Source organism: Puntigrus tetrazona, chromosome 15 (assembly GCF_018831695.1).
Source record: "Puntigrus tetrazona isolate hp1 chromosome 15, ASM1883169v1, whole genome shotgun sequence".
Lineage (NCBI taxonomy): Eukaryota > Metazoa > Chordata > Actinopteri > Cypriniformes > Cyprinidae > Puntigrus > Puntigrus tetrazona.
Genome location: NC_056713.1, coordinates 18,289,643 through 18,315,551, shown reverse-complemented (window position 1 = coordinate 18,315,551; position 25,909 = coordinate 18,289,643). Strand labels below are relative to the sequence as shown.

Here is a 25,909-nt window from a genome sequence, read left to right as displayed (position 1 = left end):
GTAAAGTGACACAGGTTTCTGCTTGAGGAGTCATTTATTCACAGGTTTGGCTTGTTGCTGAATGCACCACTGTTCAATGCTACTCGGAAGCAAAGGCTCTTCCTCCAGGAAGAAAGTCAAGCCTGAACGACATTTGATGGAAAGACAATAGACAAGTGGATATACATCTATACAAATGTACAACGTGGGAATCAACGCTTGTGCACCGACTTTTGCATATGAGCTAGAATATTTCCTATATGACTTTTCCTATATAACGACTCGATCTGCGTCCCATTTTAAAACGGGCAGATCGCGGATTGGGTTCTAGTCTAATTTTGACGAGCAAACACGGCAGATACATTTTTAATTAAAAAGCAAAAACATGCTACGCTTTAAAGAACTATTCTTTTTCGCCTTTGTGCTTTTCACCCCTTCGTAGTGTCCCCTGAAGCCTCTGCATGCTGGAGGCTTCAAAAAGCTGTAGAACGATGTTAAATATTGAGAAGCACGAAAAACGCGACCGAGACCGGTCTTCACTGAAACTAGTCGCTTGTAGACGGGGGTCTTGATGGGACAGTAAATGAATATTAAAATGATTAGCACTCACATGCAAGACAAACGCACTCCTTTACAGTAAGTGCGCAAACTCCACAAAACACCACGTAAAGGAACAAATCGATTACTGTATAAATAGTTAAGAAAATCGAGACGGCCAAGTAACACGAATTGAACTTTTTGTGTTTATAATGCTATGTTGGGTCCCGCTTCACATTAGGCGTCTTTAACTTTATCCATCTGTGATGTTAGGTGCTTCTGGCACAAAAATAATTGTTTGGTACAATGTACAATGAGATGGGAAACGGATTAGGGACAACGCTGTAATAATAAAGCAAATAATAAAATACAGATGTAGCTGCAGGCGAATATAAGCAAATCATGCTTGGCTTGTTATGATGCACAGGCTGGTTTTACAGACGCTTAATATAAAGTGGGTCCCTTCGTTGCAATTTCTCTGGATTCGAGCAATTATGAATAAACCGCTTTTAAAAAAGCATAACGAACGGCAATCTCTTACAATCTTTCGGTAAAAAGCGAACATTTATCTAGAATGGTTTTTTTTTTGTTTTTTGAGCCCAAAAATCATTAAGCCCATTTCCCCCCTTTTTTCATTTTTCAATTACATTTTTTGTTTTCATCAGAACTGCAAGATATACAGAGATTTGTGAAATAAACATGCAATTCTGAGAGAAAAAAAAATGTACAATTCCAATTCCAAAAAAAAACAAAAAAACTTTTTTCTCTCAATTCTGCATTTTATATCTTGCAGTTTTCATTATTATTAATTTTAAGAAAGAAATGTCAGAATTGTGAAAAGTCACAATTACCTTTATTATTATTATTACTTTTTTTTATCTATGGTGGAAATGGGCATCATTCTTTTGTGTCCTATTTGGCCATCGCGTGACAAAAACATCATACATTCAATTAAAATTGACTTTTTGCTTAGACGTTACATTTTGAATGAGAAAACAAATCTGACTAAATATTACATTCCACTAAAAAACACAAATATGCAATTTTATTCCAAATGTAGGCTACTCTTTAAAATCAGTATTGGATATTTACTGCTTCTTTGTTCAAATAAAACGTCAGTCGTACATTCGGTTCTCTCGTTAATGCGAAATGAACGTTGTGAGGAGGAATACTTATCTTCGTGTTCTGACAGAACTCGACTTACAGAGAAAATCTTACAGCAGCAGCAGCAGCATACATGTTAAATCAGCACCCATCACGTGGATTGCGTGAAGTTCAAAACGAGCTTTTCTACAGCCGCTTACGTCAAAAAGAGCTTCAGAAAGAACATTCTACAGTCTAACCAACCTACGGAAAAAAACATGTTTCTCACAGAAAAATGCTGAAATATGTAAATATAAGTCATCAGTTTGAAATAAATGTACAGACCGAAAATATTTAAAATATATAAAGTTCGTACAAAAGGTAAAAACACGCGTAAAAGGTTGTGTCGCCGAAAAAAATGCTAAGACATCGCGGGTATTAAACAAACAGCGTGTGTTTGATTACTTGAAATAGAGTGGGAGGTTTGGCTGCGTTACTTTATAACGAACACTAGAGGGCGCGCGCGAGAGAGAGGCGCTTTACTGACAGGACGGTCTACGAACAAAAACCTCATATACTGTAGCACCAAATGAAGTCATGACCAAGAAAAACCTCTAAAACAATGACCAGGGCTTCTCATTTAGGATGAAAGAACTGCTAAGAGAGTGAGATTATGTTTACAGCCCTCGCGAAACCGGCCCACCCGGTCCTAGTTAGTCGCACCTGCTCGACGGTTTGTTGTCGAAAACTCTTTTATCATTCGCTGTTCACAAGTCAGTTTACCTTTACATCTAGATCATTTTCCGGTGGTTCCCGTTGGGTTTAAAACGGGGACGTGGGAGAGCGGACCGTCTCGGCCGAGCTGGGGGAAATGTCCTCTGACTCTGAGGTGAAGTCGGTGGCGGCGCTGGAGGGGAAGGTGCTCTGGGTGCTGCGGGGGGCGGGCGCTTTCACATCCTGGTGGCGTCTTCGTCTGAAAACCTGCCTCTCCTTATCAAGAGGGGTGGTCTGGGGAACACGAGGGACACGGGACAGTGAATGACTGCTCGGGAATCAGCCGAGAGAGATTGGATAGGATTTTTCAGTCGCACGTGAATTACTGTTAAAAAGACTTGTTCCTGAATTAAGACCGAACTGCGGTTAAACTGTATCCAATATTATAACTTATATGATATCATATAAATGCAAATAAACTGCTTTCTATCTGAATTCAGTTTTGGGAATTACATTTCATTCCTGCGACGCAAAACTGAATTTTCCCCAGTGTCTCTTGTGTCACATGATACTTTATTAAAAAAAATCATTTTTATCCATTGCTTAAAACAGTTCATTAAATATATTTTACACCGTCTCTTTTGATGATTTTCCTTGCTGCATTTTTAAAAACTGACTCCAAATCCCCAAATGGTATTTAGAATATGATATTATCTTTGAAATATTATATCATGTTCATTTGTTTTTGTAAACTGCCCATAAAATTTTCTTTTGAAACTGTCGGTTTCAACTTACAGAAAAAGCTTTTGAACAATATACAAAAAATGCAATTACCATTTTATTTATAGTTTTTTATGTATTTATTTTTTGCGAAAGAGGCTAACTAATCGATAACGATTCCTATTTTCGTTCTCGTTATTAATTTCAGCATTTCCGTCAACAAGTACATGTGCACACCAAAGACCTCCGGCACAGAACTGCACATTCAAGCCAGTGCGTAGCTCATAACCAGCAGCGTCATGCATGTCGGGAACTAAGTGTGCACTACAAGTGTCCAAGCTTCTCGTGAAGCACTGACAAACAGAATTCAGAATGAAGCATTAATGGCAAAAAGTAATGCATCACTATGCTACTATATAGAGAGTGAAAGGAAAGGGACTATGGAGACTGCCAGCACTCTGCCATGGAAACACTGCCGCTCTGTGGGCATACCTTATCCAATACATCCCTGGGTGTGGGTAGCAGTCCAAAGACCCTGAACGCTTGATGGTAAACCCCTCGTCCGGCTGAGCAGAGAGAAATGAGTGCAACTTAACAGATCAGATGTTTACTTTGACCGTGTGAAACAGCACAAGCTTTGAGCCATGAGGTGCTGTTCAATAATGGTGTTATATTTCGAGGCGGTTCTACAAAACAAGAACAGTAAAGCACTTAGAATGTTTCACCATTTCTACATACTGTATAGAGACACTCAGTTTGGGAAATAAAAACAGCTATGTATGAAGCTAATGAAACAGTAAACATGCAAAGCCATGTGCAAAAAAAGAAAAACATAATAATATATATATATATATATATATATATATATATATATATATATATATATATGGGGTCAGTAAGACACATTCATTTATAAAAATATTACGCAGCACAACTGTTTTTAACATTGATAGTAATATGAAATGTCACTCGAGCAAATTAGCTTACTAGAATGATTTTTAATGTGGCACTGCAGACTGAAATTGTGGATGCTAAAAATTCAGCTTTGCATCGCTGGAATAAATTGCACAATATATTACATAAGTTCACTGAATTGTGATAATATTTCAGAACATTACTATTTTTAATCCAGCCTTAGTGAGCAGGAGAGACCTAAAACATTTTTTAAGTCTTATTGACCCCCTAAATGTTTTTGTTAGTATTCTAAATATCTAAATATATCTATTTCTATCTATCTATCTATCTATCTATCTATCTATCTATCTATATATATATATATTAATGCTGTAAAACAATTAATTGTGGTTGCATTCACAATATGTGTGTATGCTGTGTATATTCATTACGTATACATAAATACAAACACATGCATGGTATATATTTAAGAAAAATATGTTATGCTTATATATTAAATATATTTTGGTATAATATAAAATATACACATATACACACACACACACACACACACACACACACACACACACACATATATATATATATATATATATATATATATTTAGAATATACTACATGTATGTGTATTTACATATACATAATAAACAGTACACACACAGACACACACACACACACACACACATATATATATATATATTTAACAAGCAAGAACTAAACAAAAATCTAAAAGTGGGAATGTTTTGAAAGACAATATTTTACATGCGGATGTAAAACTATTGTGTGTAACCTTATGTTTTTGCCATACATAAAGCATGTATGAAAATACAAAAATATAGGACTCTTGAGTGTCTAATTTGATTCAGTCCCTGACAACAGTGCTGACAGTCATTACATAAGCAGAGCACAGAAATCAGAGGAAGAGATGTCACAGCCAGAAGAAAGCAGTAGGATGAGAGAAGAAGAGCTGATGGATGAGTCAGCGAAGGGCTATGAGATAAGAACACGGCCTTCAGAATAATTTAACACCTCTAACTATACAAGTAGATTTATTATATATAAGTGTTAGCTCCAAAAGGCTTGATAAAGGCTATTTATACTCAAATCGTTGTGAAGTGAATGTCAATTTTTCATATCAAAAACTACTAAACAAGAGAAAAACACACTTCCACTGATCCCAGGTACAATCCTTTGTGAAATAGTATTAGATACGATACCGTTTTTTAAAATAAAGCCACTAATAATCGATTTAAGAATACCAGCTTTAATTAATGTAATATTAATTGTCAAAAATATAGTTACGCTTTATTTATATGCTAACAGTGTAATTATGCATTTAAGTAGAGAGTAATATTAGTTAACTACTTGTACTTACATGTATAGGGTTAATGTCTGGATTAGGCTTTCTCTTAGGGCTATAATTATGCATTATAATTGTTATTATAACTGTAAGCACATGTAACGGGTAACAAGGACACCTTAAAATAAAGTGTTACCAAAATGTTTATACACCTAAGAGCTCAATAGGCGTCTCTTACTGCTATGACAGTGACTCCCGCTGTGGTGTTGTTGGGTTTGGGGCCCGTGTTGAAATGTTTCTTGATCTTGCCGGCCACAGACAGCTGGTGTTGATTCTCACACATCCTGTCATCCTGAGAAAGAGCAGAAACAGCATCTCTACACATCGGTTTTATCTAAAAGGACAGCACACGCGCATTAAACCAGACAGATAAAGCCTTACATTGACCCAGGGATGGTCCAACACCTGTAGGGCTGTGTATCTCTGCTCGACCTCCACCTGCAGCATGCAGGTTATAAGCGCCTGCGGAGAAAGGAAGTAAAGAAGATGTCGAATTTAGGCATATTTTTTCTTTCCAGACCTCTGAAACTTTGTTTTGGCGTACCGACCTTTGCAGAGTCAGACACGTTGTCCCAGTACGGAAGCGGGAAATCCAGCTGTCCCATCAGAATCTGGTCAAAAAGAGCTTCCTGGTCATCTGTGCTCCTAAAGGAACAGATGTTCAAAAAGAATTTGTATATTCGTTAATATTTATTGCAATAAGTAGCAACTCGCACTGTCTGTATCCTCTGCACATTAAAAAAAAAAAATTACAGAACACAGCCACTAGAGGGAGCGGCATATCAAAGTTATATATATGTCGGAAAATATCAGCTATGAAGTTGTATAAATTGAACTCGTATTGAATCCAAAATAAAAGTTGTTCTTACCCACGGAAAGGAGGGAAGCCGCAAAGCAGTATGTATGTTATGACCCCGGCCGCCCAGATGTCAACTTTCAATCCATACCTTAAACATGAAGCAAAAACTATTTTAAGTTATTTTATATTTTAAGCACTCTCACTAAGAGTCATGGTTTGTGAATACAGCCTCGGATCTTTAAAAAGCCTTGGTTTTCATGCATTGCCATGCTAATCAAGACATTATTTACCCCGTCTCTGCAACGATCTCTGGAGCTACGTAGGTCGGGGTCCCACATATAGTGTAAAGTGGTCCGTCCACAACTGTTGCCAAGCCGAAATCCCCCAGTTTGAGGGATTTGCTTCCATCCTGGTGCTCGTAGACCTTAAACGCGCAGAAACTACACATCAACCTGCATCCAACTGTTTGCTATTTATTTTCAGGAAACAGGTCTTTTTCTTTTTAGAAATAAAACGAGAATTAAAAATAAGTATTAAACATGATTTAAAACTAAACTACTTAATGCGTGTGTGCGTACGCACTATTTTGTTTAATTTTGAATTGCATTTAAAAAAGAAAATTGTTTATAAAAAATCATAACCTTGAGTCAATTTACAGCATGCAATGATCTTATCTGCCACAACTTTACATAACTCGTGGGATATTAATATGTAACAGCCTTCGTCAGAGCTGTTCTCTCTGCTGAACTCATAAGCTGGGTAAACTAACCTCAGTATTGAGTTCTTGTTGTTCTAAAGCTTGTGTGAGAAGGGCTATTTGGTTTCTGCACTCCAGAAAAACATACTGCATTTGCCTTTACATTACATTTTAAGCTGCGTTAGTGAATTACTGTGACAACATGGGTGCACTTTATTTCACAATACGTGTATTACAGCGCTAGCAGTGTACCTACCTAAGAAAGTTCTGGTAATGGTTTAGGGGTAGGTTCGGTGTTAGGATTGTACCTAATTACATAGTTACTGGTATGTGCATGAGGAACAGGACTGTAATATAAAGTGCTACCAACAATATTCTCTCTGTAACACTCAAACACCCACCAAAAGATTCTCAGGTTTGATGTCACGGTGAACAATGTTAAGGCTGTGTAGATATTTGATAGCGCTGGCCAGGTTATAGAGCATCCCGCTGGCGTCCCGCTCTGTGTATTTGTTGGAGGAGGTGATGGCATCAAAGAGGTCTCCACCCTGTGCAAACACAATTTAACGATATCTGAGCAGTCGAGGTTAATGGAATACAAAAACATTACTGAGAAGCAGTCAGTTTCTTATCATGTTTCTACAGTATCTGCTGTATGAAGTTTGTAAGATTTGTTAATGTTTTCAAAATAAGTCTCCTATGCTCACCGAAGCCGCATTTACTTTTAAAAAAGCTATTCAATTTTACGAGAAATATTGTGAGATATTATTACATTTCAAATAAATTAATTTTTTGTATACATTTTGCGGAAACAAAAACATTAACTATTATTACAGTTCCCAGAACTGTTTGATAAATAAAAAAAAAAATTTAGAACATTTTTAATTTATGCTAAATTGTCTTTCCTGTCACTTTTGATCAATTTAAAGCATCCTTGCTGAATAAAATAATTCATTTAAAAAATGAAAAATGAAAGAACGCATTGAGCTTAATGTTAGATGTTTCACCTTGACCAGCTCCATAACCAGGTAGAGTTCACTGTATGTGTCCATCTCTTCAATCAGCAGAACAATATTAGGATGCTTCACTCTCCGGAGGATGGACACCTCATTCTGGATCATGTGTTCCTGGGAGCCATGCATCATTATTTTGTGTGATGTCAAAAAAGTTGACGTCTTTGAATGAGATTTTTCAGAAATCATCTTACCTTCCCTCTGCATTTGCTCTTGTTAATGATCTTCAGAGCGTACTCTCGGCCTGTGGATCTCTCCACACACTCTCTGACCACAGCAAAGTTCCCGTCGCCAATCATTCGTCCCACCTTGTACCTCTCGGCTATGGAGGCAGGAACCTGAGGGCAATCCTCCATCAGCTCAGCTAGAAGAAAAGATTTGGGATGTAACTTTCAGATAAAGATTAGAAAACAATGCTAAACCTTCTTCAGAATTGCACAAGGTTGCTCACCTTCACTTCCCGGCCCATCGCCCTCGTCCATGGAGCTGCACACCTTGGTGGAGGCCAGAGAGAGGGAGGAGCCACTGTGCTGAGAACCCTGTCGGGGAAATCGAAGGACCATTTTTTACAACCTTCTTTGTTTTAGTGACAGAGGTGGCTAGTAACAAGTTACATTTACTTGAGTAAATTTAAAGATGGGCACTTTTACTCTTACTCAAGTACATGTTAAGTGAAAAAAACTGTTGCTACTATTCGTACTTCTGTTATTAAAAGATCTGGCACATTATATGGTACCTAAATTATAACGAGCAAGCTAAAGGACAACCATAAGATTCAGGATCTGTTTATACAGTTTCTGGAAAATAAGCAAATATCGGTACAGGCAATAAATATCTCTCACTCTACTGATTGATGTGTGTATATATGCCATCTTTCAAGTATTTTTTGCAATAAAATTGTGTTAAATAATAAAAACAGAAATGTCGATATTTTGTATTAAACAGATCGATATGTTAAAGGGACAGTACATTTAAAAAATTTTCATGACCCTATAGGTTGTTTGTGCAAGCACCTTATTATGCATTATTACTTATATTTTAAAGTTAAGCAACCTTTAGCAAGCGTAAAACTAATGAGAGTAAAGTTTTGCATCTGTCGTTAATTTGTGCATATTTTACTAGATGTAATTTGTATGAATGACCATACCTAACCCCTACTCCTTACAGAAATGGTGCACAATCATGGTTTATAGTGCATATTCATTTCATGAGCATGTGCGCTCTTTGGAATCAAATCACATATAATAATACTACCAACTGAGCTACACGAAATCTGAGTTATGAAGCAGGTAAAAGAGTACAAAACATTTATATGACATCCTGTTGCAGATAGGGGTTCAGTTGTAGCATACGCTCTCTGATGGGTCATATTTCAGGGATTTTGACAAAAGACCTATATGGGCATATTGGTTGGAGGACAGTTTGTTGGGTTCCCAATGATTTTTACTGTATTTTCTGTCCATAGAACGGAAGTCAAAAGAAAACAAATGTTTTTCATGTCTAACATCCTTCAAAAAGTCTTCTTTTGTTTCACAGAAGAGAGACATTGATGTAGGCTTGAGGGTTAATAAATGATTTTTGGATGGGCAACCCCTTGAAACTGAGCAGAGGTATTGCAGAGGGAAATAAAGGTCAGTTTCTATGGAAACAGCTTGGGTGTTCTAAGAATATTCCTGTCTGAAGCAGGCCAGGCCAGGTGAAATTCAGTCATGCTTAATCCACTGACACGATGACATATTTATTTTAACACACCATCGACCAAGAATGAATACATTTTCAGTCAGACTATAGCTGCGCAAAATATGAATTCATATGAAACAATGTTGAATGTTTGCACTACATCTGCGTTTCAGAGAATGATCTGTAACCATATTAACCATTTTAAAGGTAACCATATTAAAAGCTATTTCATCTTTGGCATGTCGAAAGTTTGGGGTTAGTAAGATTTGGTTATATTTGATCAAACACAGCAAGAATTAAGAATATGCAGCTAAATCGAATTTGAATAGAGTTTTAAGTGTAATATCACTTGTTTGAGCTACAGAACACACATAGATGCATGCGATTTAAGCAAAGCAGAAAAGCAGAGTTGGCAAACCTTATGATTTAGGTCTATCGCAGAAAGAGTGGAAACAAAGCAGGCATACAGCCAGGTCAAAAAGCTTGTCTGTTGTTGCTAGGATACATTTTGGGTGAATGTGGAATTATTTGAAACGGATGTGTTTAACTGCAATTCATTGTGATTCAGCACTATCTTGGCAAACTAAAGCACCTGAAATACAATTAGGGTCCGTCAGAAAGATAAAAAGTAAAAGCAGGTGTTGTGAAAGGTCTTTGGAGTGACAGGTCTCACCCTTCGTCTCCTCAGGCTGGCTGGACTGGTGGGAGAAGGGCTGGGAGATTTGCCTGACCGTGGGGTCGACAGCTGACTACCTGCTGTTCCGTTGGCTGAAATACACAAAAAATATAATTCACATTCAGTTAAAGTTGGAACGTGAATCAAGGCAGGTTGGTAAATCTCATACATCGCATCTACAATTACACATTTCACCACAAAAATCAATTTGCAGGAAAACTATTTACGTCATTTTCAGTATCATTGCTTGGTGGCGTTTAATTAATCGTAACAAAAACAATGGAAAAAGTTCAAATGTAAATATATAAATGAGTATATATGTAGCTTATGTATATGTGTGTGTGTGTGTGTGTGTGTGTGTGTGAGTTTATAAGACAAAAAACAAAAAACAAAAACCTCATACTAATGACAATTTTTTTACATGATTTTTATTGTCTTTTACTGTGTTAGCTAGCTGTACTTTTTAGTATTTTTTTTACCTAATCCAAATAACCCAACTGCAGTTTGATTGAGATTAAACATAGAGAAAAAACATGATTTTAGAAAATTGTTAAATATATTCTGCCATTATTCTGAAAATGACAGTATATACCTTAAGGTTAAAATATACACTTACCAAATAATTATAATATAATAAATTAATTACATTTAAACTGTCAATATGACAGTATATACACAGTATTAGTACAGGTAACATCAGACTATGTTCAATAACTTTACAAGCAAGCCTGATATTTAAAACTAAATTCCTAAAAATTACATGTGAAATATGTAAAAATTATTATATCAAGCACTGACCACTAAAACAATTTCACTACAGATAGATCCGTCGATATTAGAAGCATTCGCATATGCTTAGAAATATGATGAAAACAAGTATCAGCCAAGAAAAATCTGCAAAGCGTAAACATTAACCCTTCATTCATATACAACACCGAACAGACCAATTCTGATTAATTCTTCTACCCCGCCTCAACCAAGCAAAACGAATCAAATTCGAAACTTCTCACCTTTACGAACTTGCTGCACGAACCCGTTTGTCCTACCCGCTAAAGAGTGCAGCAGTCTGCCAGAGCGAAGTGCCATTCCTCCAGCGCTCATAGTGACACTTAGACAGCCGGAGTATGAATGAGAGTGGGAGAGGAGGAGAGGATGTGTGTCTGCCGGCTGATCATAGGCAGCCTTCTGCGTACGCCTTACGTCACAAACGGCCACAGAGGGAGGAGTTCAGCTCATAAACATGCCATATTGTATTTGCATGGGCTGTCTGTGTGGGTCCAAAAACATCTCACGGCAAAACACCGCGAAGGTGCTTCTGAACGGCGTAAGTGCGGCCGAGCGGATGACGTGGTGTTTAGAGTGGATTTCTGAAGCACTGTGTGAATACAAATGAAGTTTTCTGAAGATCTGATTACGCCGTGATTCAGAGATACGCCCACTAACACGGGCTCTTTAAAGCACATTAAGTAATATATGAATCCATCTCGGTCTCTGATATGAGTGTTGCTCTGTGTCTGTGTGTCACTGTGATCTGAATATCGTGCTGCCCTGGCCATCTGTGTACACTATCTCAGCCTGACATAATTCAGAGTGAGAATGCATCATTGTGTTATTTTGGGGATGGAAAACAGATTTGAAGGACTATCGGATCGGCCGTCATTCACGTGTGTGATCACCCAACGATAAACTCGGGAAAAACATTAGTCAGAGCTCATATAGCGACAGGGAACAGCGGCGAAAACTTCGGACTGGATCTCACTTTTTATATCCGCATACAGTTTCTGAATGTTGATGATGGGATTTTTTGTATAAAGATTACAAAAATTGTCGTTTAATTGACGGGAAATTGTTAAATGTGCAATTCAAAAGAACAAGCCAATAATTCGTGACCCTGGACCATCAAAATCAGTCATAAGCGTAAATTTTTTGAAACTGAGATTCATACACGATCTGAAAGCTGAATAAATAAGCTTGATGTGTTTGGCTGAGACGAAATCATTTGAAAATCTGGAATCTGAAATACTGAGGAAATCATCTTTAAAGATGCTCAAGTGAAGTTATTTTTAGCAATGCCTATTACGGATACATTTTAATATATTTAAATTAACATGATGGTTACTTAATACTCTAATGATTTTTGGCATTTTAACACAAATGTTTTGGCTATTCCTAATACATGGGTCACATTTACAATGGAAAGCAATAATATGAGCAAAATAGAGATGGGCGATATACCCATAGCCACAATAGACACAAACCAGAAGAATTTGACAACCGCTTTTTGGCCGCTTTATATAGTAGGCACATAACAGTTAAATATACACACGTATATGTCAAAATAGGTCTTATCTGAAAACAACCAGCCGAGAAAGTATACTGGATTTAGGCAGTTCTTAAAGTGACAGCAGTCTAATATATAATGAATTTACAGAGCGAACATGTAGTGTTTTACATTTGATTACGTAGCAGTATTACTTTAGTATTTCTTATTTATTTGTTCTATTGTTGTTGTTGTTTTTATATAGCGACAAAAATTCAGATTTTTTTATGGCATCAAATATTGTGATATCATAAATGCAATATTTACCTATATTGTGATATCTATCGTTGCAACGAAATAAAATTGCTCATATCGTTATTTAAGATTTTGGGCATATCGCCAACCCATAACCCATATCGCCAAAGCCTTCTTATGATATTAATTATATAAATATGATGTATATACTGATATAGATAAATGTTTCACTCAGAAATAAGTAAAACTGGTGGTAATTTAAGGACGGTTTTAAATAAGACACAATAAAAGCATGTTGTTAACGACAGCCTTAATCAAAGTACTTAATACGTGGCTAGTGTTTCTGGTGGTATAATTATATATGCTGTATAATTAATTTCTAAAACAATCTCCACATGAATAGTAAAGGTTGTCAGATAGGTATGGTAAGTAACAGAAAGACAACACAATGCACAGTCTGCCTTGTTTTAGGGGTTCAGCTTCAAGACACATGTCTGGACACAACAACAGACACGGTCGCTTAAAAAGAGAAGCTAAATTATAATAAAATTATATATTATAATAATAAAACTGCACCACATGCTATGTGAAACTGATTAAAACATGTAGGCTACTTACATGAAAAACTATCAATTATTTACATTAAGATATAACATATTGTATTAATATCTAAAAAATATATATGAAGCAATATAAATAATACATTTTATGCCATTCGTATTTTGATTCGAATATTGTGCTGACCTGAAACCCAGAGGGAAATGACTAACATGAGCTTACATCAAACTTCAGTCCCTGATGTCTACGGTGTGGGAGTCACTATCCAGCAAATTAAGCAATATCCGTATTTCATTATGTTTGCTCGCTCCACTATAATCCATGAAAAAATCGGAACAAAAGGCACCCGCAAAACAAAGAATTTAACATTTTATTTTAGCTAGTTGCCAAGGCAACATTTTTCAATTTCGTTTAAACAAAACTGAAAAAAACTAAAATTAAAATGAAAAAGATAAAGTTTGAAAGCTTTCTACTTGAAATAAAAAAGGCACTTGTTCACGCTTGGTAGCAAAACAAGTCTGTTCTCCCAAAACAACATTAGCAATATCCTCCGTAAACAATTTGGCCCAATCACCCAGTTCATGCCCGCCCGTGTCGTGTCCACACTGTGTCAACCTTTTGAGCTTGATAGCTCAGCACCGGCTCATTACAAAACAGCACACGCAGCGAGATGGTAGTGAGGACTCATTTTGTACCTGGTCAGAATACAAAATTTGAAGAACGGCTCCAGACCGAAGCCTTATAATTGTTCTGTTTTTGTTGTTGTTTTCGACATGTCTCTCTACAGCTTACTGAGCGATGAAAGCCTGGTGTTTGCCTGGAACATCAACATCAGGAAGTGATGATTCATGATCTATTCCAGGAAAAATAATGAAACCTAGATCAATCGGATGTTAGGGATAACATTTTGTGCAGTTTTCTTTCCGTTACAAATAGCTGCGAACAATCTAGTTTGAGAGGCCTCTGTTTAAACAGAAAACACTCACTAGTGAACAAATGAGACACGGAGTCAAAATGAGCCAAGAACTGCGTGTACAGTTTGTCACAAAAACACTGTGACTACACTGCTGTCAGAACAACAAAACTGTGCAAAACTGTGCCAATGTGTCATAAACAGTGAAGCATCCAGAACCCTGCTGAAAAAAAAACTGTTTAAGGTGGTCTAAAAGGTTCCCCTATCAGCCAGTGAGGTTTAAAATATAGTGCAATTTCAGCTAGCCAGCTGCCTGATAGACTAGTCAAACACCATGCTATTATAAGAGGAAACCAAAATAAGAATAGGAGAGAACATCATTTATAATAATAAGAGTAGAGAAGAGCAGAATAGAGTAAAGTAGTGGAATAAAAAATAATATAATATAATATAATAGAACAAAATAGAATAGAATAGAATAGAATAGAATAAAATAGAATAGAATAGCTGTAAATTACTGGATCATCAAAAATTATTAGAATAGAACAAAACAGATAGAATAAAGGAGAACACAACAGAGGAGAATGGAATAGAACAGAAAAAACAGAAATAATATAGAATTGAATAGAATTGAATAGTACATAAGTACAGAGTGAAATAGAATAGAATACAACATAATTGATTATAATTACAATAGAATAGAATAGAATAGAACATAACAGACTGGATCATATAAAAGAATAGAAAAAGACAATATAGAATAAACAATATTAGGACAGAATGAACTAGAAAATAATAGAATGGATCACAATAAGAATAGAATAGAATAAAGGAGAAAATAACAGATTAAAAGTGAACAGAACTGAACAGAGCAAAAGAGAGGAAAACATAATAGAGCACACTAGAGTAGAATAGAACAATTGAAAATAAATGGATTGCAATACATAATATAACAGAACAGAACATAATAGAATAGAATAGAATAGAATAGAATAGAATAGAATAGAATAGAATATGGTTTAGCTGTTAGTGGTTTTAGAGTCTGCTTCAGTACTGGGTGAGCTAATATGGTTCAGTAATCTAATTATCCATTACCTATTATCTAATCCAGCCATCTAATCATCTTAGCTTTGTCATTACCAGAACTCTGTGAAAAGTTCCAGCTAGGCAGACGATTATACTTCATCAACACTAGACTAGAGTACTGCAACATCCCATCAAATGAATCTGTTAATGGCCTCAGGAGCTCATTAGAGATGGAGAGATTGAGAATGCAAGACAGGTGTCAGCTAATTTGGGACATCACTCCTCAAACACATCCTCTGAGACTCAAAGAGACATGAAGATAATTAAGGCTACAAACTCCACACTCCACACTCATTTACAACTTTGAATTCTGCAACTGCAATGAATCAGCTAACAAGTACCCAGTTTAGATTTCATGAGTCACTCCCGCATGCTATACCCAACCTACAGTTTACAGAATAAGCACGATCAGATTAAATATCATATCTGCTGTAAAGACCTATACCTGAGCTGCTGGAACCAGGGGACTTGCTCCTTCTTGACGGTCCGCCGCTGGGAGAGCAGCGGCCCTGCATGGAAGAAATCCGCCCGTAGGACTGCGACTTCACCACTCTGCATTCTGAGAAAGCAGCAACAGACAAACAAATCTGAATTCAGTCTGCTTTTACTTCAGAGGCCTCAGCATACAACTCTACACTATGATCCTCCTGTCTGTGTACAGCACACATCTGTTTGAGCGACCTGATGTCACCGCCGATCAATCCACCGCAACCTCAGTCTGACCCAAACGTGTCAGTCTGACATACCGGAGGCCTGATCAGAAGAGATTGGACAGGCTGGTTTGCTCTTGGACCGCATGCACACAGTCAGTATGTCTATCGACAGGGTTTTAGAAGAGCTCACAGTCTGGTGCATGATTCTGCATAGTAAATGTCAACAGCAATTAGTTTAGTTTCATAAAAGTGGATAGTAATCAACTAATGCGATAACATTAGGTACAAATGTCATGAGATAATGGTACCCCTAAATAAACATTTTACCTTAATATGTCATTTTGTTTACAAAAAGCAGCATTTTAAAATGGAAAAAAACGTTTTTTTGCTGTTAATGTCAGTAAAGGTTTAAAATAGATGCAAATGACAATACTGACACAGACAGCTGGAAACTAATTAATTAAAGCAAACACCAGGGGAAGAGCTTTTTGTCGCAATTAAAATAGCAACTTTCAAATAATACAATATTACACAAGATGTTTATTTGTCAGAACAGGTTATTTAAATCTATAAATCAAATTAATTATTACTACAACAGAATGTGAGGGACTAACTTTTAATAGTTTTTGCAACTTAAAATAATTTGATTTAAATGAACAATTACAGGTTTAGTCATGTAGTAGAGGTCTGTGGCACAGCTGTTGTTGGTTCTAGGAGATCAGTCACACTTCATAAAAAAGGAGATGGACACCTTATCCATTATCTTACCACTCTCATCCAACAGGAAGTCATCCTGGTAGCGGAACTTCTCTGGGCCACAGGCAATAAATATATCATCTTCACCAAAGAAGTCCTGAAGGCATGCCACCTACAGAAACAGTAGAGGTAGACTTGTTCACATAAACACCGGTACATTCAAAAATACACTTCCATTCAAAAGTGAGAAATTGGTTCAATTTTAAATGTTTCTAAAGTCTCTTATGCTTAACAAGGCTACATTTATTATATCAAAAATAGAGCAAATGCAGGAATTAGGAGTCGAATGATTATCGGCGCCGATATTGCGCATTTTTATGGTTATCGGTATCGTATTTTTCAAAAACGATTTGCTGCTAAAATAATTAAAAGAAAGTTTTTGACAGAGGTCTAGTTATTCTTAGTTTCGACATTCATTTTCATTTTAAACCAGACATATATTGATTAAAATATCGGTTAATAGTTCACTCAATCAGTGATAATCTGTATCAGCATCGGTCCTGAAAAACACATATCAGTCGACCCTTAACATGAATACAGTTTATTATTATATATTTAAATATTGTTATAATATTATTTATTATTTTTAACGCTTTGATGAATAAAAAATTGCAGCATATATTTTAAATAGAAATCTTTTGTAACATTATAAATTTTTGTCTCATTTGTCTCTGATCAATTTAATGCATCCTTATTAAGTAAAAGCATGAACTATTATCCTACTGAATATGTTGTATATGTAGACACAATCCTACTAGAGATGAATATATTAAATTTCACCAATGTCCAATATATTTAACCAAAAATATCATGCAGCAGATGCATTTAAAAAATAAATATAAACTTCATAGCCTAAATTGTAAGGACTTAAAATAATAAAAAAATGCAGTCATCTAAAGTCAGTAATTCAAAGCTCAGATGTGAGAGTCGATTTAATCAGCGCCTCAAACAGTGTTTAACATCCTCATTTTAAAGGTCAGTGATTCATACAGCTGCATGAATGAGAAGGCAGTTTACATCTCACTTTAACGTATCATTTACACATATCAATGTGAACATGTTGCTGTAGCAACAGTGACGTCATCGCCAAGATCAGAGTAAGATGATTCAGTCAGGTGGCAAAAAATGACCCAATGCTCTCATGCTGAGTGCAAAAAGAGTGACTGATTTCAAATTCAGCGATATCACAGCAGTATAAATGGTATCACTGATGAAAGCAGCAAAAGTCGGGGAATGTGTGATCTTTTCTGTGCGATAAAGCAGAGAGTTAATATTTTAAAGGCAATACATCCGTTTTTTCAAAGACAGTGATCAAATCTTATGAAATTCAACAATTCGTTTTGTATAAATGTTTAATAGTTACATACCCATTTTGTTCTGTGCTAAATATCCAAGTTAAGACAGAGAGAGTTTTCATAAAAAGCTTTTACTCTTGTTTTTAATTCATCTACTGCTCCACTAGACTAGAGCATTAGAATATGAATATTAGAATATTAGAATGTGTAATTTTGAATAGTCATCAAACTGAGGAATAAAGTTTTAGAACCAGATGGTGTAGAACGGTCCACTGCTGAATGCTGGCTAGCAAGGGGAGAAATGCTGCTGTCATTTTAATACAGTGGTAATATGATCTTTTACGGCAAGCTGGGATTCTGAAAAATCTGGCAATCAGGGTTTGCATGAATTTTTTTTCTTGTGCCGCAGCACCACCTACAGGAAGGCATGCACACTCACAAGAATAAAAAGAAATTAGAGTTGGAACTAATACAAACTTAAACGTTTTACAGACATTTTATTACCTTTATAAATATTCCATTTGCTTTCTTTAAATCACATATACGTTTTAAATCAGAAAACTTGGTGTTAAAAAACAAAACTGTTTATTAAAGTCTATACCACAATGTCTACAGCCGTGATACTTGGTTTAAATATTTGAATACATTTACAACAAAAGAAAGGCAAAAGCCTTCAGTGGCTGAAAATTACATGCCGCAAAAAAACTAATAATAAATTTAAACAGGTTATTTTCATCCAAGTTATAATTTCCCATGATTGCCACAAGAGGGCACAAGCCCTTCATTTTTAAAGCTGCCACCAACAAAAGATTAAAAACAATACTTCTTCTTCTTCTTCTTCTTCTTCTTCTCTCCAAGATGTTTTCATTTTCAACATCTCTGATGCTCTTGAAGCCTACAGAGTCACCTGCCGTCTCAGCACCGAAATATTCTTGTTTATAACTGGAACAGTATGGTAAAAATGTCAAATCCCGATGGCAACACTCACATTTAGTTTAAAAAAAATGAAGAACAGTCCAGTTTACTAGTAGCATTCGCACCATCAACGTCACTCGCCTAACATGAAAGCAGATTACATCCAGATAAACAAATTTAAAGATCACAAGATCGGAAAAACCTAAGATGGTCTGGAAAAGCAGTCATTTTGCTTTGATTGAGAAGTCTAAATCTCCTGGCTTTAAGTTAGTATCTTGGCAGGAACAGTTTGTACCAGACAGGAGCCGCACAAAATATTTAAATCTGATGAATTATGTGTTTAATCCATATCTGCCATCTGAAGTAGAGCCTAAAACTGGCTCTACATGTAAAGAAAATTGAACTGAAGTGAAACGATGCCAGGATACGATGTACTCCATTCCTTCCTAAACCTCTTAAAATACAGCAAAGCGTTCTTCTAACCTCAGTTAACCGTGTTGACTTCACGTACTGAAATCGAGCAGATAGCAGTCCACATGCAGCATCCGTGTCAGAATGGAGTAACTGGTCAGGAATCAGTTATCCATTACTGTAAGCATCATCTATGAAAATGTATCATAAATAAATCAGGCCGATACAGAGATATGACCTTCTCTGAGGTTCCATAATTCTGATTAACAGCTGCACGCTAAAGTTAATGAGCACCTCCTGCAGGTTTACGTCCTGTTTGACAGGAAGCTTTTTGCTGAGGTTTCCTCTCAATGCATTACTAGGATGCGGATCATCTGCAAAGCCATTACTGACACTTATCTAAAGAACCGTAATGCAGAAATACGCAATACACAAAGCCCTTACGCGTTTGGGATAAGATCTCGGACTAAATTAAGCTTCTTCTCTTCACCGAATCCCGAAGCAGAGCGTGTTATTCAACAAACCCTACTTGCAAGCAATCGTGCACAGGTCACAATATCCAGATCAGATGCTTATTGTTCATATTTCATAAGGCTATTTGTCTCCTGCATAAATACGGGCGTTATGAACCGATGCACACGATGCGCGTGAATGATTCACTAGATTTGAATGATTTGATTCAAACTCATTCATAATAATCAATAATAATGTAGACAAATGCATTTAAAAACACACACACACACACACACACACACACACACACACATAAGAAAAAAGGGTGAATAAATTATATAATTTTTACTGTCATAAAAAGTAACTGGAGTCTAATTATGAGCATGTAATACAATCTAAAAACAGGTATTTTTTCTGCAAATATTATGTGTGTGTGTGTGCGATATCTCAAAACATTAATAACGGTCCTGATAACACAAACTAAGCTTTGATGCATTGGATCATTTATATTTCTTCCGCACTGTGCTGTCCCAAATTTTCATTACACTGAGACATATGCTATCACAGTTTTAGATCACCTGTGTGGGGGTTGTCTCCCATTTCGCCAGGAAGGATTTATCTCGGGAAGTGCATTAGCATATATGCTAGAAATAGTCTTGTCTGGGTTCTGAGGTGGAGCGGGGGCGGCACGGCGGCGGATCTGTCGTTGGAAGCGTAAGGGAAATCCAGGCCAGGTTGACAAAGTGCACAGACTAGATGCCGAGAGGAAAATCGGATTAAGTGAAATGTAATCTACCGTTATGATGTTATCCTAAGGAAACGGCATTTCTTTTTGTTTTTGTTTAAAGTACGTGCGAATGAATCTGGTTACTTTTATTGAATACGGTTTAAACTATCACCGCTGCCGTATTGAATGACGCTGGCAGCGCAGCCTTAAACGAACTCACGCTAAATAAAAAACGCAGTCATTAGAGTGTTTAATAAAGCTATTATTTGTGTTTCCTTTCCGTACAAAAAAGCATTGTGTCTTGGTTTAAACATTTTGGAAAATCCTGTGTCAAATTGTTTTATACCTTACACAACATGTGCAAATCGGTGGGCGGGGCTAAACCGGCAGCGATGTAGAAGCAGGTGTTGATCATATTCTGTGGAGGCGGTGTTTAGTGACACTATTGTGCTGGTTTTAGATTTACGAGAAAGTTTCGAGTGCCACCAGGACGGTACAATGCCCACATATATGTCACATATAGGAAAATTTTAATTTTAATTTTAACACGTCCACTTCAACGCTCTCACCTTCACCTACAACATTTTATGCGCTACTGTAATTCAACCCACCACCCGCCGAGACTTAGAGACAAACAAAGCCAGATCCTCCTGCAGCAGACATCTGTGCATTTTCATCTGCCACCAAGCAAAATAATACTTGGCTTTTCCTAAAACAAGCCACTACAATATAGACAGTTTTCCTAGCATGGAACTGAACCAGATCTACATATTCAGTAGCCCAAACACGGTAAGATGGGAGAGTATTGATTTCCTCGCAGCATGGACTCGGTGACACAGCAGCAGCAGCGCAGGCCGCCACATGTCCCAGCAATAACCCACAGAGCATCGATCTGGAAAGACTCCCGCTGTTAATACTCTTTCATCGAGCAAACGCAGGCAGCCTGTGCTCAACGATGCCATTCAGGACCTCTTAAACACAGGTTAGAAACACACTGGCAAGGCTGTGGTGGGGAATCTTTGAGTGGTAAAGCTACACGTTCTTAGTAGGCATTATTTGGACTAAATACTTAATAAAAAAGGTCAAATCTGACGTGGTTTATTTGTTGTTATTTAAAATTTTACTGTTAAACATCAATAAGTGACTATGTTTAAATGGGGCGCAATTGCATTGAAAAAGATCGCAAGCAAATGGTGTCTAATGTATGATATCTACACCATCTAAACACTTCCTGTGTTGGGTAAAAGCATCCTGGAGAATTTTCATTTATTATTGACAGGTTTATGAGATGGAGATGTGCCATTAGAGTTGACCTTGAACTTCTTCTGCGTGATGAGAAGATGAGAAATCACTACAGAAAAGTTTGCTATCCTATAGGTGACACTTTTAATACTTCGTTACAGCAGTTATTTTAGTAGCATTGATATACTTATGCTAATATTTCGAATTAGATTTTAATTTGGTACTTTAATTTTAGTTTTAGTCATTTGGTTGTTGCTATGACTATATTACGTTTATTCATTCATATTTACTCATTTTATTTTAGTATATTAATATTATTTTAATTTCAGTACCTCAACTTAAAATTAAAAAAATTGCATGTTTACTTTTTTATATTTTAAGGGTTATTCCACTCCAAATTCATTTTTTTATTAATCAATTACCCCCATGTTGTTCCAATCCTGTAAAAGCTTTGCTCGTCTTCGGAAAACACAGATATTTAAGATATTTTGGATGCTTGTGACTGTCCCATTGACTGCCAGGTAAATAATCTAGAAAAGACATTGTAAGAATACTCCATCTGCCATTACTGGTCCAGTCGTAATGTTATGAAGCTTCAAAAACACTTTATTCAACAATTCAATCAATGGGACAGTCACAAACCTCCCGGGTTTTCATCCAAAATATATTAAATTGATGAAACAATGGAACAACATGGGGTAAGTGATTAATGACAAATCTTTCATTTTGGGGTGGAGTAACCCTTAAAAGGTTTTTTTTTTAGTTAACAACAATAACCCTGACCTATAGACTACAGAGGGATCCTTTTAAAACATAAATTGCTCTTTGTAAGTGTTATCTAATTATTGTGGTAATGATTCGGTAAAAAATCACTGAAAATCTGAATGCATTGGCCAAAGGATGTGGAATAAGCTCTTTAAACAAAAAGTACAGTACACACAAAACTGATTCTTAATGTCGACCCATGCATCAATGTCAGCTGCATTTCTGTATGATATTTAAAATGGCAACACTGTTTGGTCTGAAAGGACTCTTCGTGTTTCGCGGTGATTGCACGAGGTGACCTTTCACGAGGATATTAAACTGCCTATTGAGGTGCATTACATAAGTCCAGCAGTGGCAGATAATGAGTAATGACCCGCTCCATAAACGCAAGTCAGCATGTTGCAGTGTTACTCACACACCCACGTGTCACTGCACGGGTTACACTGTGTCAGGATGGATCGCACTGTATATCGACAGACGGACAGCATTCAAACCAACGGGTCAGTGCTAGGCCGGTCGGGTTCAGCAGCACCCATCGTAGGTAGATGATGGCGGTTTTCATTTATGATCATATGATCAGTGCTTAAATTTAAGAGATTTTGGATCTCAGAAACACCTAGAAGTATAAACAATGATAAAACCAAGCATATTTTTGTTTGATTAAATTTTAAAAGATTAATTCAACTCATAATGTTTATGCCTTTTTTTACCATATTTTTTTTATATATACAGTATTTGTAAATTCTAAATGCAGAAAATATAAAACATTAAACACAGCAAAATGCATTATAGCGCTTTGGTACTAACCTATTTTTAATAAAGAAATAGGAGTAAATCAATAAATTGTTGAGGTTTTAGTAATTATTATATATTTCACAGAGACAAATTAATAAATTGTTGTTAAACTGCATATAGTTTAGTGATTTCAATTAATTAGACATACTTTTTGATTACAAAGTTTTTACACAATTTTAACACAAATTAAAACAGTATCCACAAATATCAAAAACAGGAAGAAAAAATTATTTGAAAAAACACAATGTTAAGTGATCTTTAGTCATAATCATAATCCATAAACATTAGCTTAAAGTCTAAGAGAGCGCTTCCATTTACATATTAGCTTTCACACTGGTGTGATTTCCACAGGCGGTCATGCTCATGAAAAAAAGTAAAAAAAAAAATTGCATGGCTTTCATAATGCCCGGGTATACTTCACTTTCAGCGTTCCGTTCCGTTCCGTCTCGCGCACAGCTTTCAAAGTATACTCGAGCGCGGTACAGTACGGACGGGTGAGCTCGACGCATGCGCAATGCCGCCTCCTCGACTTGCGCTCTTTCAACTTTTTTCCCCGCGCACGCGCCGTCGCACGCGGACCGCGAGGTCTCAAAAAAAATTGCCTGCACGCGGACGGGGTGCGTGGCTGTCCGCGAGCCGTAATGCGGACGGCCATGGTATACTTAGCCCTACAGTGCTGTTCACGAGCAGGACATCCCGTGGGTAAACGCCCTTCAGACTCAAAGACGCTTAAGCTGGAACTGACACAAGCAGAAAGAAGATCACAGAAGAAACATTTCTCCCAGCCTCAGCTTAGACCTCATGAGCAGGACCGCCTGTGGAAATCATGCCAGTGTGAAAGCTAATATGTAAATGAAACAGCTCTCTTAGCCTTTAAGCTAATATTTATGGCACAGACCACAGGAGGCACATGCCACCCGTGGAAATTAGAGGTGAAATGCCTGTCTGTCTATCCTCGGGCTTTCTCGCATGAGCCAGTGACACCATCGCAAAAGACACCAAAGAATGGTGGATTATGATTATAACTAAAGATCAACTTCACTTGTGTTTCTTTATTGCTGGCCGATTAGTAGTAAAGTAAGTCTGCCATACAAGGGTATGGAGCATTTAGTCACTACCACAAAATCAAACCTCAGCAGGGTGCATGATTAGGACCCAGACGACAAGCTATGAATAATAACCGCCTGACTCGAATTATCATGCTTATCAAAACCACTCACCAGGCAAATAAATACTTAGACATGACTAATGTAATATAGTATCACATCAAAGCCAGTTTCACTTAGCATTGCCACTGACAAATCAGAATGAAGTATTCCAGAAAGCCATGTAAAGAACAGTTCTTAGCATTCTTAGCTTTTACAGCAATATATATATAATCTGTCAGTATGAAGCATTAAACGTTTGTTGGGAGCACTTATCCCAAACGCGTGGAGCGGCGTCAATCACCAGCAAACGCTCCTGAAAAAAGCTTATCAATAGATGAACAAACCAATAACAACCTAATACGCTGTTACATAACAGCTCAGCATCAGTTGCCCTGAGAGAACTTCCTCTCAGAAGAAGGTTAGATGGGGCCAGGAAGCAATTTCATGTATCATTTATGAAAGCAAATTTGAAGGCAAAATGTCCGTCTTGTTAAAGAGATTTTACTGTAACTGTTTCTAGACGGTCTGATCTTGTGAATTTCCGCTGCAAGAAATATCCGGGCACTTTTCAAAGTGCTGACTCACTATAAATCAAATGTCTTGAATAAAAATGGAATTTACTGAATGATACATGTTGACTTCCAAAGCCATTTTTGTCCGGCATAATTAGGGTCATCTTTATTTAAAAGCTAATAATGAATTACGGGATTAATTGGGATTAGTTTGCTTAATCGATCAGCGTATAAATGTAGTAAATTTAATTGCGCTAATCAATTAATAATAATACTAATAAGCTTTTTATAAGTATACATTTTGATTGTGTAAAAAAGCTAACCAGCGGCTGCATTCGTAGCAAACCCGAAAAAGCAGATTTGGAAAATGCAGGATCACAATGCGTCGATCCAGAAATCGTTTTTCTCGCCGCACCATCACCGGGCTGCAGCAATGCTTTGAGGGGTGCGGTAAATGTTTCTCTAACAGAAAATAAACGACCATGCATAATGGCGTCTCACGTGAGAGGCCTGTTTGATTGCAATCCTGAGCATCCATCATCCCAAGCCCGGCCTGTAACATCACCACTGCTGCACCCTTCCTGCAGCAGTGGCTGTTCCTAAGCAACCACCCCCAGCAACCGGGATTGCCATGGAAACCGAAAAGAGGGAAATCAAGGAGAGGGGAGAGGCCCCTTCGCATACTTGGGATGTGAGAAATTGGGGGATATTCCGAGCTAGAAATATCTGTTTGCACAGCATTCAATCTTAAACCGTGACTTCCATTTGTTTAAATAAAAGATTTTTAACGGCCTGTATAAATAATATATAATTAGTCGTACATTCTATGCAAAAATCTCATGAATGCTAATAACTAATAAATCCTAATATATAAATAACACAATACTATGCACTGAACCATTAAGATAGATATATAGATATAGATACTATCCTATTGGTTCAGTGCATATTATAGATAGATGAATAGATAGACCGACAGAGAGAGAACAGCACTT

General features: G+C 36.8%; 1 protein-coding gene across 4 annotated transcripts in view; it reads right to left on the bottom strand.

Annotated features, from left to right (window-relative positions):
* The window catches only part of dclk1b (doublecortin-like kinase 1b), a 32,221-nt gene that overhangs the window by 1,628 nt on the left and 4,684 nt on the right, over window positions 1–25,909 (bottom strand). Inside the window, exons 4-17 of one of the 4 annotated variants that reach the window (XM_043258671.1) lie at window positions 16,664–16,763; window positions 15,688–15,801; window positions 10,168–10,262; window positions 8,266–8,353; window positions 8,009–8,178; window positions 7,809–7,928; window positions 7,203–7,349; window positions 6,395–6,528; window positions 6,175–6,252; window positions 5,854–5,950; window positions 5,687–5,767; window positions 5,484–5,597; window positions 3,526–3,599; window positions 16–2,607 (exon numbers count right to left, since the gene is read on the bottom strand). In XM_043258671.1, coding sequence (XP_043114606.1) covers window positions 2,550–2,607; window positions 3,526–3,599; window positions 5,484–5,597; window positions 5,687–5,767; window positions 5,854–5,950; window positions 6,175–6,252; window positions 6,395–6,528; window positions 7,203–7,349; window positions 7,809–7,928; window positions 8,009–8,178; window positions 8,266–8,353; window positions 10,168–10,262; window positions 15,688–15,801; window positions 16,664–16,763 — 1,470 coding nt within the window. In that variant the 3' untranslated portion in view covers window positions 16–2,549. Of the gene's footprint in view, window positions 1–15; window positions 2,608–3,525; window positions 3,600–5,483; window positions 5,598–5,686; window positions 5,768–5,853; window positions 5,951–6,174; window positions 6,253–6,394; window positions 6,529–7,202; window positions 7,350–7,808; window positions 7,929–8,008; window positions 8,179–8,265; window positions 8,354–10,167; window positions 10,263–11,180; window positions 12,541–15,687; window positions 15,802–16,663; window positions 16,764–25,909 lie in introns of those variants that run through there. The other 3 variants (XM_043258670.1, XM_043258669.1, XM_043258672.1) reach the window with 3 other exon arrangements.